This window comes from Lepisosteus oculatus, chromosome 7, assembly GCF_040954835.1.
Source record: "Lepisosteus oculatus isolate fLepOcu1 chromosome 7, fLepOcu1.hap2, whole genome shotgun sequence".
NCBI lineage: Eukaryota > Metazoa > Chordata > Actinopteri > Semionotiformes > Lepisosteidae > Lepisosteus > Lepisosteus oculatus.
Genome location: NC_090702.1, coordinates 34,342,096 through 34,365,755, shown reverse-complemented (window position 1 = coordinate 34,365,755; position 23,660 = coordinate 34,342,096). Strand labels below are relative to the sequence as shown.

The 23,660-nt window shown below is 34.6% G+C and overlaps 1 protein-coding gene across 21 annotated transcripts in view; it reads left to right on the top strand.

Moving 5' to 3' along the window:
- Positions 1-23,660, top strand: part of magi2a (membrane associated guanylate kinase, WW and PDZ domain containing 2a) — a 396,131-nt gene that overhangs the window by 321,529 nt on the left and 50,942 nt on the right. For 12 of the 21 annotated variants that reach the window (XM_069192434.1, XM_069192432.1, XM_069192431.1 and 9 more), the window contains 4 exons: positions 1,871-2,512; positions 4,005-4,097; positions 19,201-19,232; positions 23,039-23,228. The exons of 1 other annotated variant lie outside the window; for it this stretch is intronic. In XM_069192434.1, coding sequence (XP_069048535.1) covers positions 1,871-2,512; positions 4,005-4,097; positions 19,201-19,232; positions 23,039-23,228 — 957 coding nt within the window. The remainder of the gene's footprint in view (positions 1-1,870; positions 2,513-4,004; positions 4,098-19,200; positions 19,233-23,038; positions 23,229-23,660) is intronic. 8 more of the 21 variants (XM_069192438.1, XM_069192437.1, XM_069192436.1 and 5 more) reach the window with 3 other exon arrangements.

Sequence of the window (23,660 nt, the reverse complement as noted above, 5' to 3'; positions counted from 1 at the left end):
TCTTTAGTTTAGAGTGGTCAATAATGTATTTGTATTCTCATTGTAGCAGATGGTTGGAAGCAGCAGCAGAAATGACTTTAGGCTTAGTGATGTAGTTATACAGACTTTTTAATTGTACCCGTCTTCACATTGATGTTTAATATCCTCCAAATTTGACCATGCAGTAGCTGATGTCAATAGATCCCAATTAAATGTGCAGTCGTATACACTTTTTATTCATTTAAGTTCTTCATAACAATCGCTGTCCTTGACACTAGGATAAAGAGAACTTTAGATGGGACACAGTCACATAATCTTTGACACAACCCCTATTCACTGTGTTTTTATATATGCCTTTGTGTTTAGGAACATGAAGGTTGCAAGTAAGATGAAGCCTATCAGCACATCTATCGTAACTGGTAGTAGCTACAGTATCTGGTCCAGATCTCATTCAGTCATTTCTGGAATTAAACCAGGGTAATATCTTCAACATGGCTGGGTAGCTTGTTCCATGCTATCACAAGCCTTTTTTTTATAGAGAAGTGCCTTTTGTTCTTTTTCTTTTAGTTGCACTGCAACTTAGTTTCCACTTGTGTCCTCTGATTTGTGTTTCAGTGGTGATTCTGAAGAATTCTGAAGAAACAAGTTTGTAGGTTTGAGGTTTGCTGGTTGAGGTCTTGATTCATATGCTCAATAAAAGCTTATTTGTTAATGCTTTGAAGATTTAGAATACTTAAATCAGGTTCCCTCGTAGCCTCCTCTGTTCAAGACTAAAAACGTTCAACTCCTTCAATCTGTCCTTGTAGGAGAATGTACTGCATGTGGTTGATTTTCTCTAGTCCAGAACTAATATACTGTACATATCCAATATACCTACAATTCAAACATGTGTTAACCAAACAGTTTAACATAACAAGCTTGTTAAGCTTTTAAATTTGTGTTCTAACATTTTGTTTACCTTTTTGACTTCCTAACATTATCAGACAGATGTAAAAAATGTGTCAACATAACCACCTACATTTTTTTTTATAGGTAGCTCAGTATTTTCCATTTTGTATTCATAGTTTTGTTTTTTCTACATGCATATAATAGTTTTTGTATCTCTGTTGTATTCAGTAGTATACATTATACCATCTGCCAGATGTTTTGAAGTTCATCTAAATCTTTTTAAATTTAATTTGCTGCTTCTCTAGTGCTTAGCAATCACCCTTCTATGATATCAAATACTTGAACAGTAAATATAGAAAAATCTATATACATTATTTTAAATAAAATATTTTTTTTTATATAACTTAGGTAGAGCTTTTGGTGGCCATCGATTGGCCTGGTGAACAGGTGTTATTTATCTACAACAGCTAGAAAATCAGGACAGATATCAACAACAGCAATAATAATAATAATAATAATAATAATAATAATAATAATAAAACAGCAGATCTCTTTTGAGCATTATATTATATGTAAGTCTGGAAAGTGTAGGTTATGAACTGTTCAGTGAATATTACTTAAATTTAGTTATATGTTATAATTCAATGTGATTATTTGTTCTAAATTAAACGGAATTATTGTAAAAATAAATTGATATTTTTTAGAACATGTACTGTATAGATTTTTAGTGACCTCCTTAGAAAGTTGCAGTATCTGACAGAATTATTTGAATGATACTTTGGATCACATCATTATTGTTCTCAAGTATTTTATTATTTTAATTATTATTAATTTTTATTTACATTTATTTTTTCCCCATCGTAGTATGTTATAACTCACATTTTCTTCATCTTTCCTTTCCTTGTGTAATTAGCACAGAAAGGTAATGAATCTCTGTCCTCATCTCAGTTTCTGCTTGGTTTTGCTTGCCAGTGTGTTTAACTCTCCCATGTCTCTCCTTCAGGTGATGTCATTGTCTATATCAATGATGTCTGTGTCCTGGGTCACACACACGCGGATGTGGTCAAGCTCTTCCAATCGGTTCCGATTGGTCAGAGTGTTAGCCTGGTGCTATGCCGTGGATACCCTTTGCCCTATGATCCCGAAGACCCTGCTAGTAGCATGATATCTCCCATGGGGATGATGGAAAGACCACCTGTTTTGGTGAATGGAAGAAGTAACTATGACAATTACATGGAGTACCTTTCACGGACCTCTCGATTTATGCAGGACCACACAGAACAACTGCCCCAGCAGTCCCTACCCCCCCACCCTGGGGACACTCACCTAGATGGCCAGCTGCCTCCCCCTATACATGAGGATAATGTATCTATGGCATCCTCTGGGGCAACACAATCTGAACTCATGACCATAACCATTGTGAAAGGAGCTGATGGGTTTGGGTTCACCATAGCTGACAGCCCCACTGGACAAAGGGTGAAGCAGATACTGGATGCCCAGGGCTGTCCAGGCTTGTGCGAAGGAGACCTCATTGTAGAGATTAACCAGCAGAATGTGCAGAGCCTCAGCCACACCCAGGTTGTGGATCTACTGAAAGAATGTCCAATGGGAAGCGAGACATCCTTGGTCATCCAAAGGGGAGGAGGTAAGTCAGAGATGCTTGACCATGCTGCTGTAATTTTGTAATTGGGATCTGACCTTTCTAACATGTTGAAAATAGTTGAGCCAGTCCTCACTAAACTTCTGTTGTCCTCAGAGCACTGAAACCACAGGAACCCATGATACAGTTTATCTTCATAATGTTGCAATTATTTGTATGTCAAAAACAACTGGCAAAATATGTCTGGTTGAACAATTCATTTTTACAAGTACAATTAGCATATTATGTAGAATATCTAATTACTAATTTTGATGAAGCATGTGGTTGCTCAAAGTACTCTACAGTGTTGGTAAAAGTGAGTTTCTGTTAGTTTGAGCATTAATTACTGTACTGTATGTGGTCTTTTCATATAGTGAGCCTACTGTTTTTTATCATACTTCAGAATTATTTACTAACTCCTTGTACTACACTAGGTGATTTTTGTACTACACTAGGTGATTTTGTACATTTGTAAACTCAGAAATTTGTAATGTTCTTAATTTTATAGTATTCCTTATACTGTGGCAAATAAGCATGTATAAAGCCACATATTATTCAATTATATGTGAGTAGAATCCTACCCACAAATTGTGATTATTGTAACCTGTGCATCAAACTCTAAAATGTCCAAAACTGGCAAATTTTGGTACATTAAAGACACAGAAGATGTACTAGCAATGCTCAGGTTTCACAAAAAAAGTAAAACAAGGATTTAAAAATGTCTTTGTACTTATCTATCTAAATTCCTTGTTGCAAAAGCAGTTTGTTTTGCTTGTGCAATGACACTTTTTATTTTCAGTTATTGTAACACATTCTGACCGTCTTTCTTTATTGCAGTAAACAAATCCATTGCCATAATACAGTATTTGCATTTAACATAATGGAAGTCACTTAGAATGAAATCACGTCAGCTACAGAAAGTCAAACATCAAGGTTCTTTGTTGACTTCCCTTGGATTCTGTTCATGATTGTGATGACTCCAATGCTTCTTAAATTATTTTTTTATCAAAACTAATTAGTACCATATCTGAAGTCTATGCAATATGCAGAAGATGCTCTTACACGTTATGTCAGGCTCATTTATTTGCATCAGGTCTCCGGAGTGTGTGTATTTTAAAATTCACTCAAGCAAGTGGCTGCAGTGAGAAGTTACTAAAAAGATGCAATGGCAGGTTAAATGAAGCAATATATTTCTATGTACTTCTGGTAAAGAGAAAACATGCTATTTTAGAAACATTACCTCCGTGTAGTCTCATGATACTATGACATTATACTTGTAGTTTCACACTGTCTACAACAGGATGATAACCTTTAGCTACACTTAATTTAAGTGTGAGTGACTATACTGTACAAAACCTTCCTTTTGTTGAGCTGGGAGCTGTGCATCAATGTGATGATTATCCCAGGATGTGTTTTCCCCAACAAAAAGAACAACCAAAGAAGAGATGGTCTGTAATTGAAAATGGAGGAGTAATTTCTCTTATTTTTTTTTCCCCAGTCACACTCAGTAAAGTCAGCTTGGTGGATTACTTTGAAGTGCTCAGTGTAGGGTTGCCACCTGATCCCGTAATTGCAGAAGGCTCTGAAACAGGTCAGGTTTTTAAATGTGCTTTTACATTGCAACTTAACTGATTTCATTCTATTGTGTATATTAAATGAGAATGGCTAAATTCTAGAAATGAAAGACGTGTGTTTTACTGCTTGTCTACAGGTTATGTATAGCATTCCACTGCATTAATTTCTGGAATGTTCAAGACTGGGAAGTAGTTTATAAAATAAGCTGGGCAACAAGGCTCTGATGCATTAAGAGTAAGGATGTGTGAAAGTTTCAATACTGTTTGTTGATTGATATGTTTTAAAAATATTCAGTAACTGGTACCAAAAAAAAAAACCTTGAATCTGGGAGTGTTACTGTACGTGAGATTTTGTCAGTTGTTATCATTATACACTGTTCATCTGTGATGACTGAAGTAATTTGCAAGGATATACTGTAGTAGTCACTGTGTTGAATGTTTGCATTTGTGGTAAAAGAGTGAATTCAAAAAAGTCTTTCCTTAATTAAATAGAGAGAAAGCTAACCTTTTATGCTTTGGGGGAGAAGTGGGTCTTTAACAAGGTACTACAGTACAGTATGTTGAATTTGTGTAATTTAATATTTAAAGATGATTTTATAAACTCCTGTCTATCTCAGTGTAGTAAATGAACCTGTCAAACAAACAGTTAAGACTTTGAAGTGTTAGTTTTTTGCAGCGTTAGTCAGGAGAGGGTAGTGGATCTTCTAAATAGCACAATAATTAACCGTTTTATGACCTTAAGGGTAAATCAATTGATTATGATGTACAGTACTGTAGTCCAAGTCTGTGGCCTACAGTACATCAGTGATAATCATTGTTCTTGGTCCTGAAATACCCATGTGCCTTCCAGTTTCCTTTCCATATGACCCCTTAATTTAACCAATTGACTGATTTTTATCAATTGATTGTTTTCCGCTTTTCTCCAGATATTGTCTCACAAATAGTCTGTCTTACAGTTGTCATGTTCAAATAATCTGCTTTACAGTATGTTCTATGGACAGAAGGAAAAGAACTCAGTTTCAAGGTGGTTTAAAATTTTTGGTCCCCTGTATATTTCTAAACAACTCGTATTGTTAATTAATTAAGGTGTGTAGACTCAGGCACTCTCATAATACATCTTAATGGTATTAAGTTTATACAAATATGAATTTAGTGGTAGTCAACAAATGTATCAAAAAAGTCATCCTAATTGAGATGCCATTTGAAACCCAAATCTGACACTGGTATGTTACTAATTTATAAACGCATTCTAATTATTAAGGAATTAAACAGTTATGGGTAAACAGTTCAATTTCAGTATATAATGAAGCAAACTAACAAATGTACAGTTACTGTAAGTCAGTGCCTCCAAGACCAGCATTGGAAAACCCTGCTTTACAGTAAATATTGAAGCAGCTGTCCATCCTGGGCAATCAAAGTACAGTAGGTTTTTTAGTCAAAGCAACAAGATGTGGGAGGAGAAGCATAGTGTGCCTAGAGTGGAGAAATTAAATAAAGACCTGTGAAATGACAATTAAAATGGCCTTTTTAATTTTCTGCAAGAATACACCCCATAATTAAAAATGCTTTCGTTTGTGAAACCTGAACAGAAAATGCCTACAAGGCCTGTTTGTATTTGCTAATTGGTATTTAGACTGTAAGGATAGTTTAAAACAGTTCTGCAAACAGAATCGTGTTGTGCATTACTACAGTATATATATATAATTGATTGCAAGAATGGTTTATAAAAAAAATAAAATCTCACTATACTTTGCAGATAAACACATTTTAACCTTTAAAGCTTATTTGTAGGATCTTTTTGAAGATATGCCTCTAATATTCAATAATTATTTCATTTGTATTTTTCAACTGTACTGCATAAAAACTCAATCATGTGTCTAGTTAGTATTCAATGAAGTTTATAGTTGTGTTTTGTGTATAGCAAAGCAAAGAGGAAATCTAATCAGTGAAATCAGGCATAGTCATATAATACCCCTGAAGAGCATCTGTTTAAATTTTGTAGCCTAAGGGCACACAGCTGATGTCCACTTACAAAAATTTATTCCAGGTGAATGAGACCAGCTTGCCATAAGATGTTGTCTGGCACAATAGTGATGACTGTGACACAATTTAAACCTGTTAACCCAATGCTTTGTTTTTATTCTAGTTTTAAAACTGAATCTACTTTCTAATTAGTTTGTAAATTAAAAACTATATATTTTGTCATTAAAGCAATGAAGTAAACAAGAGTTCCACTGTAGCTCTAAAACAAATAATAGTTTATTTCATTTTTGCATAGGTTTGAAATAATCTAGGATATTGTTGGATAAACCTTATATATAGTAAATGCATGGATTTCCACAAATAAATAAAGAATACATATTAATTTTATTTTTGGCCTAAACACTCAAACACTTTATTTTTACTAGAAGAGAACTGTCTCTGTCTTAAAACATTTTCATTCTTTCCATTCATATATAAATCTCATCCATACACGATAAATTAGTCCAGTCGTTGTGTGACGATCAGGTCAGGAATATCCCCTCTGTTCATACTGGAATTGTTGCTTCTTACTCTTATTGTTTTTTCCTTCATTAGAACTGTTTGGCATAGAGTATTAAACAAAATGTTAACATCACACATGTCAACATACAAAGGTTCATACTGTATATTGTTTTGTATTCTATGCCGGTGACATTCTCTTGCTTCTTTCTGACACATCATTAGAATGTAATAAAGGTTAACCAATGAGAGGAAGTAATTTGTTCCATCCTGTCCCTTTAATGAAATTTCAAATCTTGACAAAACAGAATGTAGTCCTGATTGAGATATAGCTTGGGACAATACTTTCTCTCCCTGTAACAATAGCACACCAGCTAACACATTTTAAACGTGCTTGCAGAATACAACACATTACTGGCAGTTCCAGATAAAAGGTACAATACAGCCTACGCTTTCTGTCACAGAGGTACACAGAACCTACCTGATACCCACCTCCACATGCTTTGGGATTGTAGTGTGACAATTTTTGGGGGTAGTGACAATTGTGCTTTTGGATGTGACTGTTATCCGTGTCTCACAGAGCCCGGCGCTTAACAATTCCCAAGTTACTATTAGTCTTCTGACATTCTGTCTTCTGTTTGCTAGGCTAACAACAGAAAAAAAAACTCTATCCTACTGGTTTGGTCATCTGCAAAACTCATTCTTACAGAAGAAATTAAAGCTAGATTATATTTCACTTGTGCAAAAATTCTGACAATGTGGTTAGATTCTTTCTTTCATCTTCAGAACCTGCTTTTCCTTTTTCCTTCATTTACAAGATAAAGGTTTATTCCACGCTGAAAAGAGAGGAAAGGAAACACAACGTTTTGGCTGTGGAGCCTTCTTTTGGTGAAGGAGAAGCGTCGAAGAAGGCTCCACAGCTGAACCATTGTGTTTCCTTTCTTCTCTTTTCAGCTTGAAATAAACCTTTAACTTGTTCCTCTGCAGCCTACGCATGCTGTCGCAGCTACCTACTGTACTTGAACTTTCCTAATTTATTATACTGTATATTTAATTTTAAAAATGTACTCAAAAAGTACTTATTCACAAAAGTGCATTGCAGGTCTTAGTCCTGAACTGAATCTTTGCTACAGGTAAGAAACCTCAAGTGTAGTAGTTAAAAAATAATGATGGATGACTAACCTTTGTGGATTACGCTTATGTTGAAGGTAGGGGAAATAAACATGCATTATAATAACAACTCATAGTAGGTTCCAGAGCCCCCTGGGAGAATGGCCAAAGACAAATAAGTCATGTTAAGGTTAAATCTTTAGGATATAAGCTTTAAATATGGTAAACATCTAAGACATGAACAGGATGCATGGTGAGTTTTCACTATCAGTACTGAAGTGACATCAATTTTATGTTATCAGGACAGGGTATTTTTTGAATAATGCATGCAATGTATACTGCAGTGATATGTTTTGAAGTCAGAAATGCATCTACATAGAAAAAAAGATCCATGTTTTTTTAAATAGGTAATTTCTGATGGATGCAATTAATGGTTCAATCAGGCATCTTTGAGAGGTTGGATCCAAAATATTATGTTTGGAAATAATTAATTCAAATTGAATTCTTTGGGTAGTAAAGAAATTGTAAAAGATTTTCTCGGCTTTTGTTAGTCCTCAAATTGTGCCACGAAAATACTAATAGTGGTAGTATAGATGATCTAAAATAGTTCTTTTATTGCCTATCTGCAATAGCTGTTTTCTCTGCATGGTGTCAATTGAACAGTTACTGGATTGAAAGCTGTTTTTATTCTTTTTTCCATTTGATGAATTTGTAAAAATATCTTTGGGTGGTTGAAATGAATGCTTTAATACAAACACTTCCAAATGTCACAGGAAAGCTGTATTGCTTTTATGCACGCCTTTGGAATACTGTGTTGAACACACATTATGTAAATAAGATATCATATACTGTTTATTAATTTCCTTTTCTAAACATTCTTATTTGCCTGAAACAGCACTCTCTCTGGTCTGTTTTAGAACAGAAATGTACTTGTCCAGTACCTTGCCCAGAGGTTCTTGTCCATTCTCACCATTATTCAACATCACTCACTTTGACATATAGAGGTTCAAATGTCAATCTTTATTAACCTTTTTGTATTTCCTTAACATCTTGTTATATTTTTTATAATTGGTAATATTTCAAAGGAATTAAGTTTTTTTTCTGTTATACTGTATTTCATGTGCTTTCCTCATTTTTCCCTTGTTAATTATCACTAGTTCCATATCCTGTTCTTTACATTTTCAGTGATTTTCCGTTTGTGGTTTCTGATGACATCTGAAGGCTTCTGAAAAGATTTTAAGTGCTTTGTGCCTTGTGGGGATGTATCAATGTTTTGAATCAGCTCTACATGTCACTGCAATGTGTCAGGCTAATTTGCTTCCTCACCACATTTCCTTGAAATTAGCTTTGGGAAATCTTGTTCAGGTCAGATGGAAAGCATGGCAAATAACAATCTAAATAGGAAGAAAATAGTGGAATTATGTACAATCTATAAAACATTCTGCAAATTAAGCAACTAATTAAAAGCAAAGAAAATGACATCTTCAAAAATGTAATTTCACAATTACTGTGCTTCTGTATTACAGCACATTAGACAATGCTAATTCTAATTTTAATGCTTGTCAAATGTCCTGAACCTTTTCTTTTGCCACTTACAGTACCGTAGAATCCCAGCCCTGATCCAAAGTGACCAGTTACTATGAATAACCAGAATAACCACGAGTTACCACCGTTCCCTCTTACACTCATCTACATCTTGCTCAGTTTGGCCAGGATATGAGTTAAATCTCCAAGACCCAACGGAGCTGATAGAACAAGGTGCAACATTCCAAATCACCCAGCTACTGTATCTACATGATACAACAGTGGCTTTTTATGAGGGACTGGTACAAAAATTAAGACTAGAATTATTTTTTGGCTCAATATCTATGAGCAACAGGTTATAAAACAATAGATAAAACATCAGATTTCAAAATCCCTGTAAGCAATGGAAATTAATTACATGTTATTTTATTTCCATAGCTCAGGGTGTATGTCTTTCTCTAGGCTGGTGTGTCATCCCTATTACAGCAAAACATTTTACATTTAGCTCATCTGAAGGGAGTTTTTTACAGACAATTTTGCTGGAAGGACTTGAAGATATACTGTACATGTATATCTTCAAGTCCTCTTCTGTCCTTTTCAAAAATCTCTTGTGCAGTATCATAAAATGTATGAGTGTACCTTTTGTTAACTGTTACAAGTGTTACTGCAGTTAACTGTTTCCTTTGGCTTGATTTCCTGCAATACTTTAGCAATACCTCTGGACCTCTGTCGGTGCACTTAAGTAGTAAACACATTCTGAGGAGTATAAAAAAAACGTTTATTCAATAATCAAGGGAGTTTCATAACCCCATACTACATGACATAATATTTACTATTCTTTAAATATTTGGATTGCTCCTGGATTTTTTAGCAAACAAATAGCTGTCTTGTCCCTCATTATGCCTGATTAATGCATTCATTGCAAATGCCCTCATTAGCTGCTATCTAAACCATTAAGTGCCCGCATGATAATTGTGGACAGATGAATTCTGCAACAATAATTGGGTAATAAAGGATTTCAATGTAGCTTCACAGAGATGGAATGATAAAGTCCTTTGGAAATGCCAGCTTGCATACACTTAGAGATTTTGTTTCACTTATAAATAGGAAGTTTGACAGACATTGGATTTTTCATTACATTGTCTGGTACTCTTAATTGGTAACACAGATTGCCATGTCTGCTTAGTATCTTTTTATATCAGTTTAATAAGGTCTTCCGTTATACAGAATTTGCTTCGACATATGTTCTATAATCAATGAACACTCAAAACAGAATTATAGCTGTGTAGATTATTGTTTCTGACATAACATCATGCATGAACACAAACGGTGACCGGGCTATATAAATGATCCAAAATGGGGATGAAAGTGCTTCTCAGTGGGAGCCATGTTTTCTTGGTCCTACTTTGATTGATTGTATAAAGTGAGCTGGAATGAAGTGGTTTTGGAACTGGTCCTAGAAGCCTTATTATATATTAAGAGTAAAATACATTTATATAAATAACATATACAATATTTTTAAAATAATATTTAATATATATATTTGAAAGAAACGTTGGATTTGGATTTAAAAAACATTTTATATCTTGATTCAAAACCAAATATAATGTTTGGGGTTCACTGTCTTTACAGTGTCACTTATAGAAAAGATTATCTGACTACGTAAGTTGCCTGCATAGTCCAGTAAACTGCCTACTGCTAAACTACAAAATTGCCAGAAAGTGTGAGGCAATCTTATAGCACATATCTGAAAGGAAGTGTTTTTGAAAAGCAGGCTATAATAAATAAAAAATAACCTGCTGATACTATTTGTTATCAAATATGTCTGCTATCCCTCCTGGCCAATGATGATTGTCTTCCCTGGACCTGAAAGTGAATGATTCTTCCAAAATGAAACTGACATTCTCTCTGGCAGGTTGAGCAGGTTCTGTTCTAATACCGTCTTCACAAAGGTGGGTAGATGCTCATTGATTAAAGGCAGTATTAACTATTAAAACCTCAATACATACTGTATGTCTCTGGTGTATTAATTCATTGTCTTCCAAATGTAACTTTGCCCTTTACCTCATTATACTGTATATATGAAATCCACAGCCTGGTATTTAATTTTACTTCATTGAATACAGTGTGTCACTCACTTTTTAAACTCAGTCCCGTTTCCATTAAGATCAAAATCAATAAGTGATGATTTAAGGATCACAGATATCCACATAATAGGCTGAAGAGTAAACACAAAAAGTAGCTCAATATAATGAAATAGGATGTTATTTGTTATACAGGTATATAGGAGATAGTTTCTATTATAACACCCATCAATTACTGCGTTCTTACTTTCTATATGAGGCTAAAATCAGTGTGTATCATATGTTGGCAGCAGTGCTGAGTAATTATAAGGGCTCTGGATTCCTGACCAGACAGCTATGGGTTCCGGTGTAAGTTAAGGACACTGCCTTGAGCACGGTACTACCTAGATCACTCCAGAAACACAACTGTGTGAGTACTAAAATATTTCTAGAGAAAAGGAAATACAATGAAAAGGGAGCACAGTTCAAATGTACAGAAGCATACTGTATAAGCCAAGGAGTTTCATAACCCTGTGCAATATGCCATAATATTACTGCTCCTAAAATATTTCAATTGTTCCTGTTTTGTTGTTCAGCAAACAAATAGCAGTCTTGTCCCTCATTAGGTCTGATTAATACATTCATTGCAAACACCTTCATTAGCTGTTATCCAAACCATTAGCTTGCATGATAATTGTGAACAGATGAATTCTGCAACAATAATTGGGTAATGAGGGATTTCCATGTAGACCAGGGCACTGGACTCCTGACCAGACAGTCAAGTGTTTCAGTGGCAGGTAAGGACATTGCTGGAAAATGGGTAATGACCACTATACTGTAAGTCACATTAAATTAAAGCATTAGACAATAAATAATAATGAACATTTGTATAAAGGTGTGACATGTACATTAGATCTCATTTGATCAAGCCAGAACGTTGCAAGTTGGGCCTAAGGGAATGATCATTTTCATTCTGCTCTCACTAACTAAAAAACCTGTATCAGATCATGGCATCATCTTGTCATATTAATACCATGTATTCACACAGCATTTCTAAGGATTTCAGAGCAATGTAGATACAGTATAGGAGGGGACTCACTTCAACCATCAGTGAAGTACAGATCCCACTAGGGTGATGCATTGCAGCCATTGTGCACCAACAGTCCCAGTACACAGCAAATCAGATGCAGATGAAGAAATTACTTCACCATTTGAAAAGAGTTTGAGTAGAGTGTCAAGAAAAGCATATTATTATTATCTCTAAAGGGTTGAACTTCCTGAAGCAACAGTTCCTGACCATTGCCCTTGGGTAATCTCTAGTGCTAAATACCTGACTGCTACAGTTTAGCAGCAGCTTGCTTGTTTAAACTTGTCAAGTTTAGACATGCTTCTGCACTTGGTCCTTAATTTTGAAAAATATACTTCAAGGTTACTTTTTCCAATGATGTCAGTGTACAGAAATTTAAGCACCCTCTCTTCAATATATTGACCCTTATTTCCAACAATTAATAGGTGATCAATTTATGATGAGATGCAGTATGTGGGAATGATAATGTTTCAAACATTGATTACAGTACATTTCAGTTAGTACTCCTAATTGAGAGGAGTTTTTAGTTGATACAGGGCTGATAACGATTATTAAGAAAATCTGATTTATACTTTTGAGAATTAATATTTTTCCCAATTAGATGACTGAATCAATTAAATCCTGAATGACATCTGTCCTAAAGCACAGTTCCAGTCCAGGGAGAAGAGTATCAACTCCATATATTGAGTTATAACACCTGCATGATTTCCCTTAGGGGTTTCCCATCTTGCTTCTGAAAAGGCCCGGGTACTGTAAATCAAACTCTTCTTTGTTTCTGAGATGACAACTTGATAGTTGCTTTTTTAGCGGTTCTCTTTTAAATCCACTTAGAAATCGAATGTAAGTGCTGAAGAAAACTTTTGGTAAATGTGTGCTTTCCACTTCCAAAGAGGAGAAAGGTATAAAAGTGCAATCAAGTGGAACTGACAGGGTTGATGAGGTTTGGATACAGCTGATGTGAGCTTGAAGGGCTTTTGAATTGAATTGATTGCCTGGAGACCTCCATGTGGGTTGCATACTGAAATGGAGCATACTGTGTTATTTCATGCAAATGTCTGATGAATAAAGCTATGTAGGTGAAATATACTGTAGATATAAATCATAAGTATGATGTTACTGCAAAATTGTGAGACTGAAACATTGCACAAACATTCCTATTTTAATAATTTCAATAATTAATTGGATTTATTTAGCACTTGTAATCTCAAAGTTCCCAGGAGGAGGAGAACCACTTAATGCACCACTGAAATGCAACACCTCCATAGGTGACATGTGGTAGCCAGTATGCACCAGCAACCATACTGAGAAATTGAGAAATTGCTTCACTAAATAAATTATGAGGAAACGTAGTAAAGTCAGATTGTTCAAGCCCAGGGTGGAAGTTAACCTTGACTCTGGGTTTAACACCCTTATTCTTGCAAGCAGTGCATGAAGTCTGTAATGAAATTTTACCATAATGTTACAAAGTAGGTCAAAATATATTTTACTGTAGTCATGACTTTAGTTTTAAAAGTTACTTTGCACAGGTATAAAGTATTACAAATTATGCATAATCACAGACCGATGTTTATTACTCTACTATCATATTTTTTGCGTATTTTCCACAACATTCTAACTTATATCATATTCTTTAGATCATCTTGCATTCATTCTAGTAAATACTGTGTTGTAAATCTGGTGGTTAAATGCTTATTGGAGCCCCCAATGATTCCTGTTAATTACCAGTATCAACTTGCAATTGAAAAGCAGTTTGTACATTTTAGTTTCCTTACCTTGAAGGTTTTGTAAGGTAAGTAATGAGTTAATACCTACAGTATCTGGAAGGTCCCTAATTGGAGATTTGTTTTGGAGAACAACTTAATCACTGATAACACAATGAACTCAGATGTTGCTCTAAGGAAGTATTTAGTGCATTAGCTCAGGAAACCTCTCTCTTGAGTTGAAGCAAAGGCCCCCTTGCTCATAGATAAAAGAAACACTGGAGTGTTCTAAGTAAACTCATACTGCTTTCAAAACAAAGCTTTATCTTTAGATGCTTAATTATTTTCAACCAAGAATTTTTTGTTAACAAATTAAAAAAACAAACTTTTTTGTTGTTGTAGTGACTTAAATTGACTTTTTTCATAACAAGAGTACCATTGCCTGAAGTGTCCTTATTTGAGCTTTTTGAAAGTAGCACATGAAATGGATGAGGTAACCTTGTATATTGCATAATCATTGTCTGATAAATTATTCTATTATTTTAATAGTTTCCATGCCATTGCAAAACATTTGTTTCTTAAAAAGTGTTTCATGTTATGAAAAGCAGTCACTTTAATGATTTTGAATAACTGAGTCCTGTTCTTATACTATTCATTACAGTAGACCTATTGTAATTTGATTTTATGTAAAATGTTTCCCTTCTGCCCTTTGCAACATGATCACATTACAGTCACAGTTCCAGTAGAGAAACAGCAAGATTCATGGGTAGCTTGTCATCTTGACTATCTTTTGATTACCACATTTGTAAGAGATCATAAGATGGGCTGTACAGCCGTGAAAAGAAAAAAAAACTGAATTTTCATATCTGAAATTAGAGAAAGTGACGAATAACACTTAATTAATGTTTTTCAATAGTACTTAATTATTTTTCTATTTTCATACAAACGCATACAGTATATGCATATAAACATTGAAATAGACAATAAGGCTTTGTTCCCCTTTCAGATAGACTAAGCACTATACTATAAAATTCCCACTTGAATTAATAAAATTAAATCTTGGACTCAATAGCAATAATATCAACATTAATTCACTGACTTTTGAAAATGGGTTTCCTGCTTATGTTTACTGTTAAAACTTTAGCTTAAATGTATAGTATCACAAAAGGCATTTCTTTCAAAACTATCACCCCAAAATTGTTTTAGAACTAGACTGATGTGTGCTGATGCCTATGTAGAGTACAGTGTACTTACAGAACTCTTAGTACCAAGGACAGCTCTTTGCAGAAATGTGCTCCCTAGCCATCAATACTTTACACTTGAACATGTTGAAGCCTCCTAAACAAGTTGTGCAAGCTTTATGTGGATTTTGAAGAGATATTCTGGCTCATATGCTCTCAGAAAGCACTCCCAGCTTGTCTCTTGTCAGAGATACAGTGGTAAGAAAATAAACAGAAAAAGCTAATAGCTTCTGCCAAAAGACTACTTCTGTTATGTACAGTAGTATGTATTAACGTGCTATTACTTTGGCAATGAAGTATTTCCGTATTCGTTTACCTTGTCCTGTGTAATGTCCTTCACCGTGCAGTATTTTCTGCAGTACTCTTAATATTCATCAACATACAGGATGGATGTACAATATCGGTGTTTGTTTTCCAAAGGAAAGCTTAAAACATAAAAGCTTTTTGATACTACTGTATCATTCCTGCTGCAATATTAAAGCTATACAGACTTGAAGTTCAGATATTCTGCTGAGTTTTTATAAAGTTCTTCTTTCTTCCAGAAACAAAAATATTTCATTTTTACTTGTTGGTTTTATCTAGGTTTATCCATTAGATTAAACTATAATTTGGTTTGACTAAGTATTTTGTCTCTCCAGCCTTCTACAGAATAGAAGTCAGTATTAACTTTTGCTACAGATTTTATGTCCTTCATTTACTATACTACTATATATAATATTAATCTGACATGGAAGAATGCAGATCCCTGTGATGAAACTCCTTGTTAATCCTGTGGAATATTCTTCTGTTACAACACCCGCATTACAAAACCAAATGTATTAGGGACCAGTTTGCTTTACTGCATGCATTGAAATCATGAAGGTCCCAGCCACTATTTGCTTATTTTGTACCAAAAAACAATTAACTTGAATTCCTACTACCCCTTCTTGAAAAAGATGAACTCCTGGTTTAATGTTTGTTGCCACGTGCAGTTTCTTTTGCCATTGTTGATTTAGAGAGCATTTATGCTATAATTACAGCTTTAAGAAAATTGTTGCCTGCAAAAAAATGCATTGAGTGACAAACTAATCCAATCCCATTGATTTGCATGTCTTCAGTTCCTCCTGGAGGGTGTCCATGGCTTTACATGAAAGAAAGAATGAAATTGAGTAGGGAAGACAGAGAAAGGATGTGATTTGCACACTGATTTTTTTTTCTTTTTTAGGCTGGTACATGCATTTGTTCCGTGATAAAAGTAATGTTGTAAGCTGTGACATAAACGTTTCACTATGATTTTAATATACCTTATTTTTCTTCTTATTCAGTATTCAGGAAGTAATACATTCAGCAAACTGTTCTGATCCATCTTTTGAATTAAATGCATTAACCCTAATTCCTCATGGATTTGATGGAGGCTTACAAAACTACCTTAGAAGATGCCTGCAATTTTTACAGAGAGAACTTGCTTTTGCTTTTTTGTACTTGTTACAGGTACATCTATTTACAGTATCCCATAGAAACACTGATAATGTTTAAAAAATTGTAATGTCTATGTGTCCTTCTTTTACTCAAAAATCTATATGTACTGTAGCCATGGAAGATGTATGTGTAAAACAAATGGCTAAGGGTGTTGTTTCATTCCCCTTGTTTTAGTCTGAAATGATGGTTCCTGCCAAAATACGCATCCTTAAGCTTTGAAATACTGACCCTGCTTGCTAGTCAATTGCTTTTTGACAGCTGAATGTGTAAATTCGAGGACAATTTATATACAGTGCTGATAAAAAGTCTGTGAGCCCCCTAGTTTGAATCATTATCTCATGTATTTTAGACTTAACGTATAATTAGATCTTCCTTAAAGTCTTGATTAAAAATGAAGATAATTGAATTAAATGTATAACACATTTTGTCCAATTCTTCCTTATGTACAATAACTGCTTCAGGCTGGTGACATTTGAAGGTTTCCTTGCATGAACGTCTTGCTTTAGGTCCTGCCATAATATTTCAGTAAGATGTATGCCTGGACTTTGATTTGACCAATCAAAAATGTGAAATTTCATCTTTTGCAGCCATTTTGTTGTACATCTGCTCACATGTTTTGGATCATTTCCTTGCTGCATGACCCAATTTTGGCTCAGCTTCAGCTGACAAATGGATTTTTCTTGGCACTGTATAATGTAATAATAAGAATAAACAGTATATCTTACTTTCCTGTCTGTACAGCTTTTCTAATAAGTGAAAAGTCTTAATAACATTTATTTTCAATTTGCATTTATGAGACAACCTCATGAATTCATTTAGCATTTACTGTCGTATTTTATTCTCATAACTGGTGGTTTGTGTGTCCAAGCTCCTATTGTAGACACTGCAGACAGGTTTAACAAACATGTAAAGATAAAACTGTACATCACGTACATCTTCCAAAATATAGACTTCTAATGGCTGATCTTACTTTTATTTAAAAAATTATGAATTATAAAAATGATAAAAATACAACCTAGTATGTTTTGGAGGGAATATAACATCATGCTTTCTGCCTTTCTTATTAATGTAATTCATTGCCAACTCACTCACAAGCATTGATAGATAATAACAGTTTTACACAGGAAAACATTTATTTATTTACTATTTAATTAAAAATGGTCTTTAAGACAGGTTTTGCATTTTGCATTGTTCAATATATAAGGCAAGACCTGCAGAGCAAGAAAAGTGCAGACTACAGCTGTTCTCTCCTTCAGTCTCTGTGCTTGAAATTCCTGGCGGATTATCAGGACCCTGCTGTGTGAATGGCAGATAAGGTTAAATGATAATTTGGGGTTTGGGGAAGACAAGGCTTGAAGCATAGCATTGTGTATCCGTGCATGAACTGCACTTCGCTAAATACTATCATGCCCTAATTAAATACTGTAAGTAAGCAAATATGAGGCCATGAAGTTAAAGCCAGGATTACTCATTCAAACAGACTTAACTTTTTGTTCCTCTTTGTTATTGGTTATTGGGGTCAGCTAATACAGCATTAGTTTGTTTTCTTTTCCTAATCCAGAGTAGAATTTCTTGTTTTTAAAATGTTCAGTTGTGGAAAGAAAAAAAGGATGCATCTGCAACAGAAAAATTAGCTCTAATCACTTCAGTTGTCAAAGTAGACATCTAAGTAACTTCTATGATTAAGGAATTTATATATATTTAGACTTTCAACATTAGCTTCCTGGATTCACTTAAGAGTTTTATTTTGAAGTAAAATATTGCATTGAGAGTTAATATTTTCAGAATGTAAATTTTTGAAGCAGTATTGTGACATTCTAAGGACAGGTCATGAGTACATCCCAGGTGCTTGCATAACGTCAAGAGACTAAATTATCTTGTGTTCTTAGGGAAACGGAGGACACACTTTAGCTAATGTTTGAACATGTTCATATAATATCTGCATCACTGTGTGTGTGTCAGTGAAGTAGATTGTGAAAGGAAATCTGCAGCAGAAGTACATTATGCGAAAGGAACATAGACAAAAGTCCCCAGTTTTAACGCACAGGGATTGGAGTTCAGAAGTGATGGCCCTCCATTGCTAATGCATTGGGTTACATAATTTCCACCATATATCAGGAGAAGACAATTTTGATATTCCATTTCTTGCTTGTCTATTAGTGTTGAGTGTCATTTAGTTATCTGGCTTTGTTTGTGTCCATTTTAACTGTAAAGTTAGGAAACAGGACACAGTATTTATAATCTCATTCTCATGCAGTGTTTTGCATTCAGCACACATTGCTGCTGCAAATCTGCAGAAACTGTAGTGACGTATGATTGTGTACACCAATTTCTTTTTCTTCATATTTTGTTTTCTATTTAACTAAACCTGAATATCCTCAGAGAGACCATGTCCAAACTATGTATTGGCTGCACTGTTTATTAGGCTAAATGTTTTTGTTTTCTTACCATTGCAGGTCACTTTTCACCATGGAAGACCTCTAAACAGGTAAAATGCATTGTCTTCCAAACAAAGCTTACTTCTGCTCTGTATTTAATATTAACTATGGCAACAGCTGTGTGCTCATGTGTCAGCTTCTAACTGGCTTTGATTAGAATGTTAGACTTGCTTGCTATCTTTTTGTAGAAAACATATGCCTTTGCTGCACAGTTACAGTGCTCTCTCCTTGTTTTATGATGTATAACACATCAGTTCCTCTTACCCTGAAATAAATGGGTGAGAAAAACTGTCACTGTTCAGTGGACAGTCTGTGTACATTTATTTTCTGTCAACACAAGCAGAGCTTGAAGTACTGAGGGAGAACAATGTTTTCTTACCTTTCCAGAACTCATTTTGTCAAAACTCTGTTTTGAATTTTAGCGAGTGATTCCATACTGTATAAATCCATGTTTTCTACATACAGTAGCATATATCATTTAAAAAAATAAGATGTACTGAATAGTTCAACATCTCTGATTGTACAAATGAACAAAGTGTTGTGAAAACACCTTCACTTCATTTTTTCATTTAAGCTGAAACCTCCAAAGTACTCTGCATTAATGTGCTATGACAGGACCCACAGGGAAGACATTGTAAGTGTTTATTTTGCTATTTAGTGCAGCAAGGAGCGAACAGATGCCCTTCCTAACAAAGTAATTATTGGGATGCACAATACATCAAAATATGGCTACTGGAATTCAATCAACTCAACTGGACTTTACTTTTATCACATTCCACCTGATTGAAACATTACTATATGTGAGGTCAGACAAACCGTTAGCTTTCAAAACTATAATTCTCTTGAACAGAATTCAAGAAGTGCTCTCTCTCAAGCTGCTAAAATGCCAATCTCTGCACACCGAAGAGACAGATGAATATAAAAATGGAGAGAGGCCCAACAGTTCAAAGTTTAAATGTGGTCGTGGGGGAGTGCACAAGTGGAACAGCACCCTCTTTTGAGAAGTGGGATGTCAAATCAGAAGAGGACACTCAACACTGCTCACTCTAGATGCGTTTTATCGCCAGCTGGGGGAAGACTGATTTGGTGTGAGGAAATCCGAAAGAAAAAATTCCCAGATGAAGCATCTTTCTTTTCAAACCATGTTTCACCTGATGCAATCTTCATGAATCATTCTTATAATATCAGGACAATATTCTGTGTGGGCACTCTGGAATGGTCCCTTCAATGTTCAGACACAATTATTGTATAGTAATTACTGGGTCACATTGACGACTGACAGAAGAGTCACTTCCTGAAATTATTGTAAGCCTGTGAGACACTTCATAAAACCTGGGAATCTGTTTTTTTAAACCTGCATTTTATATTACTTCAAATTAAATTTTACTCTAATAAAACATTTTGTGTTATCACGAGTTTAAAGAAGGAATTAGGAAAACAAATGGGACTGTACCTACAGTATTTTTTCCACCTCACTGTGGTATCCTGAAAAATGAGAAACTTCCTATTACAATAAACCAACCAGCAAGCTTTCATCTTAAGTAATACATTCATAGAAATCAGCATTTTATTTTTGCCTAAACATAAAAATATTCATCTGCTCTTTGCATGTTCAGCAATTTTTTGCTCTGAAGACTTTTCTTCATTAACACCTGATATTATTATTTTAAAAAGTCAGGTTAAAATTCAAACCATGCTGAAATTTCTTATCTGAAATGCAAAGAAAGCACAAAGAGTTCAACAGAGGTTTCATTGAAATAATTTTCTTAAGAACAACAAAATAGCCTTGAGGGGGGACTCAGGAGTATGTTATGTAAAATTAAAAAAGGTAAATAAATAAAATACAGCTTTCTGGTGCCTTAACATTTTGCTTGATCTGTCGTTATTATTCAGTTGATTGTTGATAAATAATTTCACCATTTGCACAGATCAATGTTTTAGAATATAAGATCTAAAAGAAAGCTAAATAGCTGCCTTGTTGGTTTGACAAATTTTAATACTGACCCCTACATACCCTTGATGCACTAATATTACTGTGATGAGCTAAAAGATCTCAGCAAAATGATTCTTGTTAAATTATATGTCTTTCTGCACTAAAATACTATTTTATGGTGGTAATATTTAAAATTGCATTGCAATGTTGTGCCCACTGAGATACAATTTACTGCCCAAAACATATTTCATTCAAATTGAATCTCTATTTGCTTGGTGATTTTGATTGTTTTTGTGTTTGGTTGATTTTTATAGGAAGTGTTTTTAATGTATTACAGGAGGAGGTGAATTATATCCTCACAAAAAAAGCTTTCAAAATTATTGTTAGTTAATAAAATCTGTAGACAGAGGCACCCTAGAAGAGGAGAACTATCAAAGCTCTAAAAAAACATGGCATTTATTCATAACAAAATGTTTTTCAGTCCTGAAGAATCATGTCTGGTTATCATTTCAACAGTTCCCTTATTAAATTAAAAGTAATATCTGTATCCAAATTCATGTTTTAATATCAATTACTAGGTTAGGGTTTCATCATATGGTACATCACTATCTATTTTCATTATACTGCCAATGAGCTGTTCAGTCAATAATATAAAGTTTACAGCAGAATTAATCTTCTCTCAGTACTTTCTAATATTTTAGTGTTATGGAAATAGTATTTTGTAGAGAACTGTTTGGAAACAAATCTCATTTACATGTATTACTTTCTTTTCCTTTTATTTTTTATATACTTTACAAATACTTGCAACCCATATAGTTTGCATTACATCTGACAGATCTCATACCTACAGTAATGCTATTTATAGTTTCATCTGGTGCTTTCCATGATACATTTTGTAGAAACATTCATGCATAAACCCTAATGGCTTTTAGAAAAATACATTCTGTGATTTGTGATTTTTCCATTATAAAACATACTGACCACTATAACATTATTTTCTTACATTTTAGAGCTTTAATGATTCAGCACTGTTGCTTGTAATGCATCACATGTTTAAAATGAACATTTCTAACATCTATGGGCTTCAGCATTGCACTAATCTTCATTATGTTGTCACTCACCATTTGTTTTTTTATTAATTTCTGTAGTAAATCTCTTGGTTACGAAAATGTAGACTAATTGAAACTGCTGATCAATTATACTGTAGCTGATTAAAACATATACAGTATATTTCGTATTACATCACTATCCTTCAGTTGGCAATTGATGTGTGCAAGTTGGATCTTAACAGGTTTGAAGCAGGAATGGAATTAATGGTGTGTAATCCTTTAGTGGTGATAATTGTGCTGAAACATGGGGTTACCATTTACACACAAAATCCCAGGAATTCCAGTCCTACAAAGAAAAAAATGCAATTAGCTTGTTTTTATGCCATTGGATAGCTCAGTAGATCAATAATGGAAAATGGACTGTAAGGACCTTTGACTCTGTATTAAGGCTGATTTGATTTAACCCCATTTGACAGTGACCGTAAGTCACACTGTGTTGAGGCCAGGAATGTGATGAATTAATTCCTCTGATTTCACTCCATGTCCTGCAGGGCAGGACTCTCCATCCTAAGAACCACATCTCAGCTGGCTCACTACGAATGTATAGTGGACAAATTCTCTGTGAAAAGAGAGTTGGATGATAAAGTGTTAAGATGAAGTCTCATGAACATCCCCAAAGCAAAATGATATGTAGAATCGTATTCCAAGGAACATTAGCAGCCTCACACTTCAGGTTTCCAAATCCAAAAGGTGTAACAAAAGGCATGCACCTCTTTGGTCACTTACGGAAAAGGAGTTTTTGGTCACCTACAGTAAAATAGCTCATATGAAACAAAATTAAATAAATAACAAATGAATGCCAATGTGTTTGCAGGTGTTGGAGCAGTGGGATGTCCAAGGCAGCCCCCAGACCAGCTTATCTGCTCCAGTAATTCCACAGAATGTTCCCTTCCCATCAAACTTCCACAGGGCTTCTTTCCCAGACTCAGCCGATGGCTTTGATCAAAGAAAACCTGACCCCTATGAACTCTATGAGAAGTCCAGAGCTATCTATGAGAGTAGGCGTAAGTAACAACCATGATTTAATATTAATGTTCCAGTAAGTAGGTTTTACTGTAGTTTACACACATACTCACCCCTCCCTGATGCCCTCCATTGTGTATGTGACAATGAGGATACAACATTTCATGTTGTCACATCTGATTTAACACAGAAGAGCCCTTCTGAGTGACTGTTTTGAAATGCTAAGGGCATTTTTCAGAGCTGCCTTTTCAAAAATCAAGACATTTTTGTTGTCAACTGTTGGCCCCCATCAGGAAGGTCACAGTCCTGGTAGCAAAAGAGACATGTAATGCATCTGTGTTTAAGGGAGGATGATGGCAAATATACAGTATCAGAGCCTTGACACATTAACTTCTGAATAATTGTGTCTCTGAAAACACATGCACATTGTTTTCCTCTTATTAGTACTCTTGTGTTTTTATGTGCTGATTATC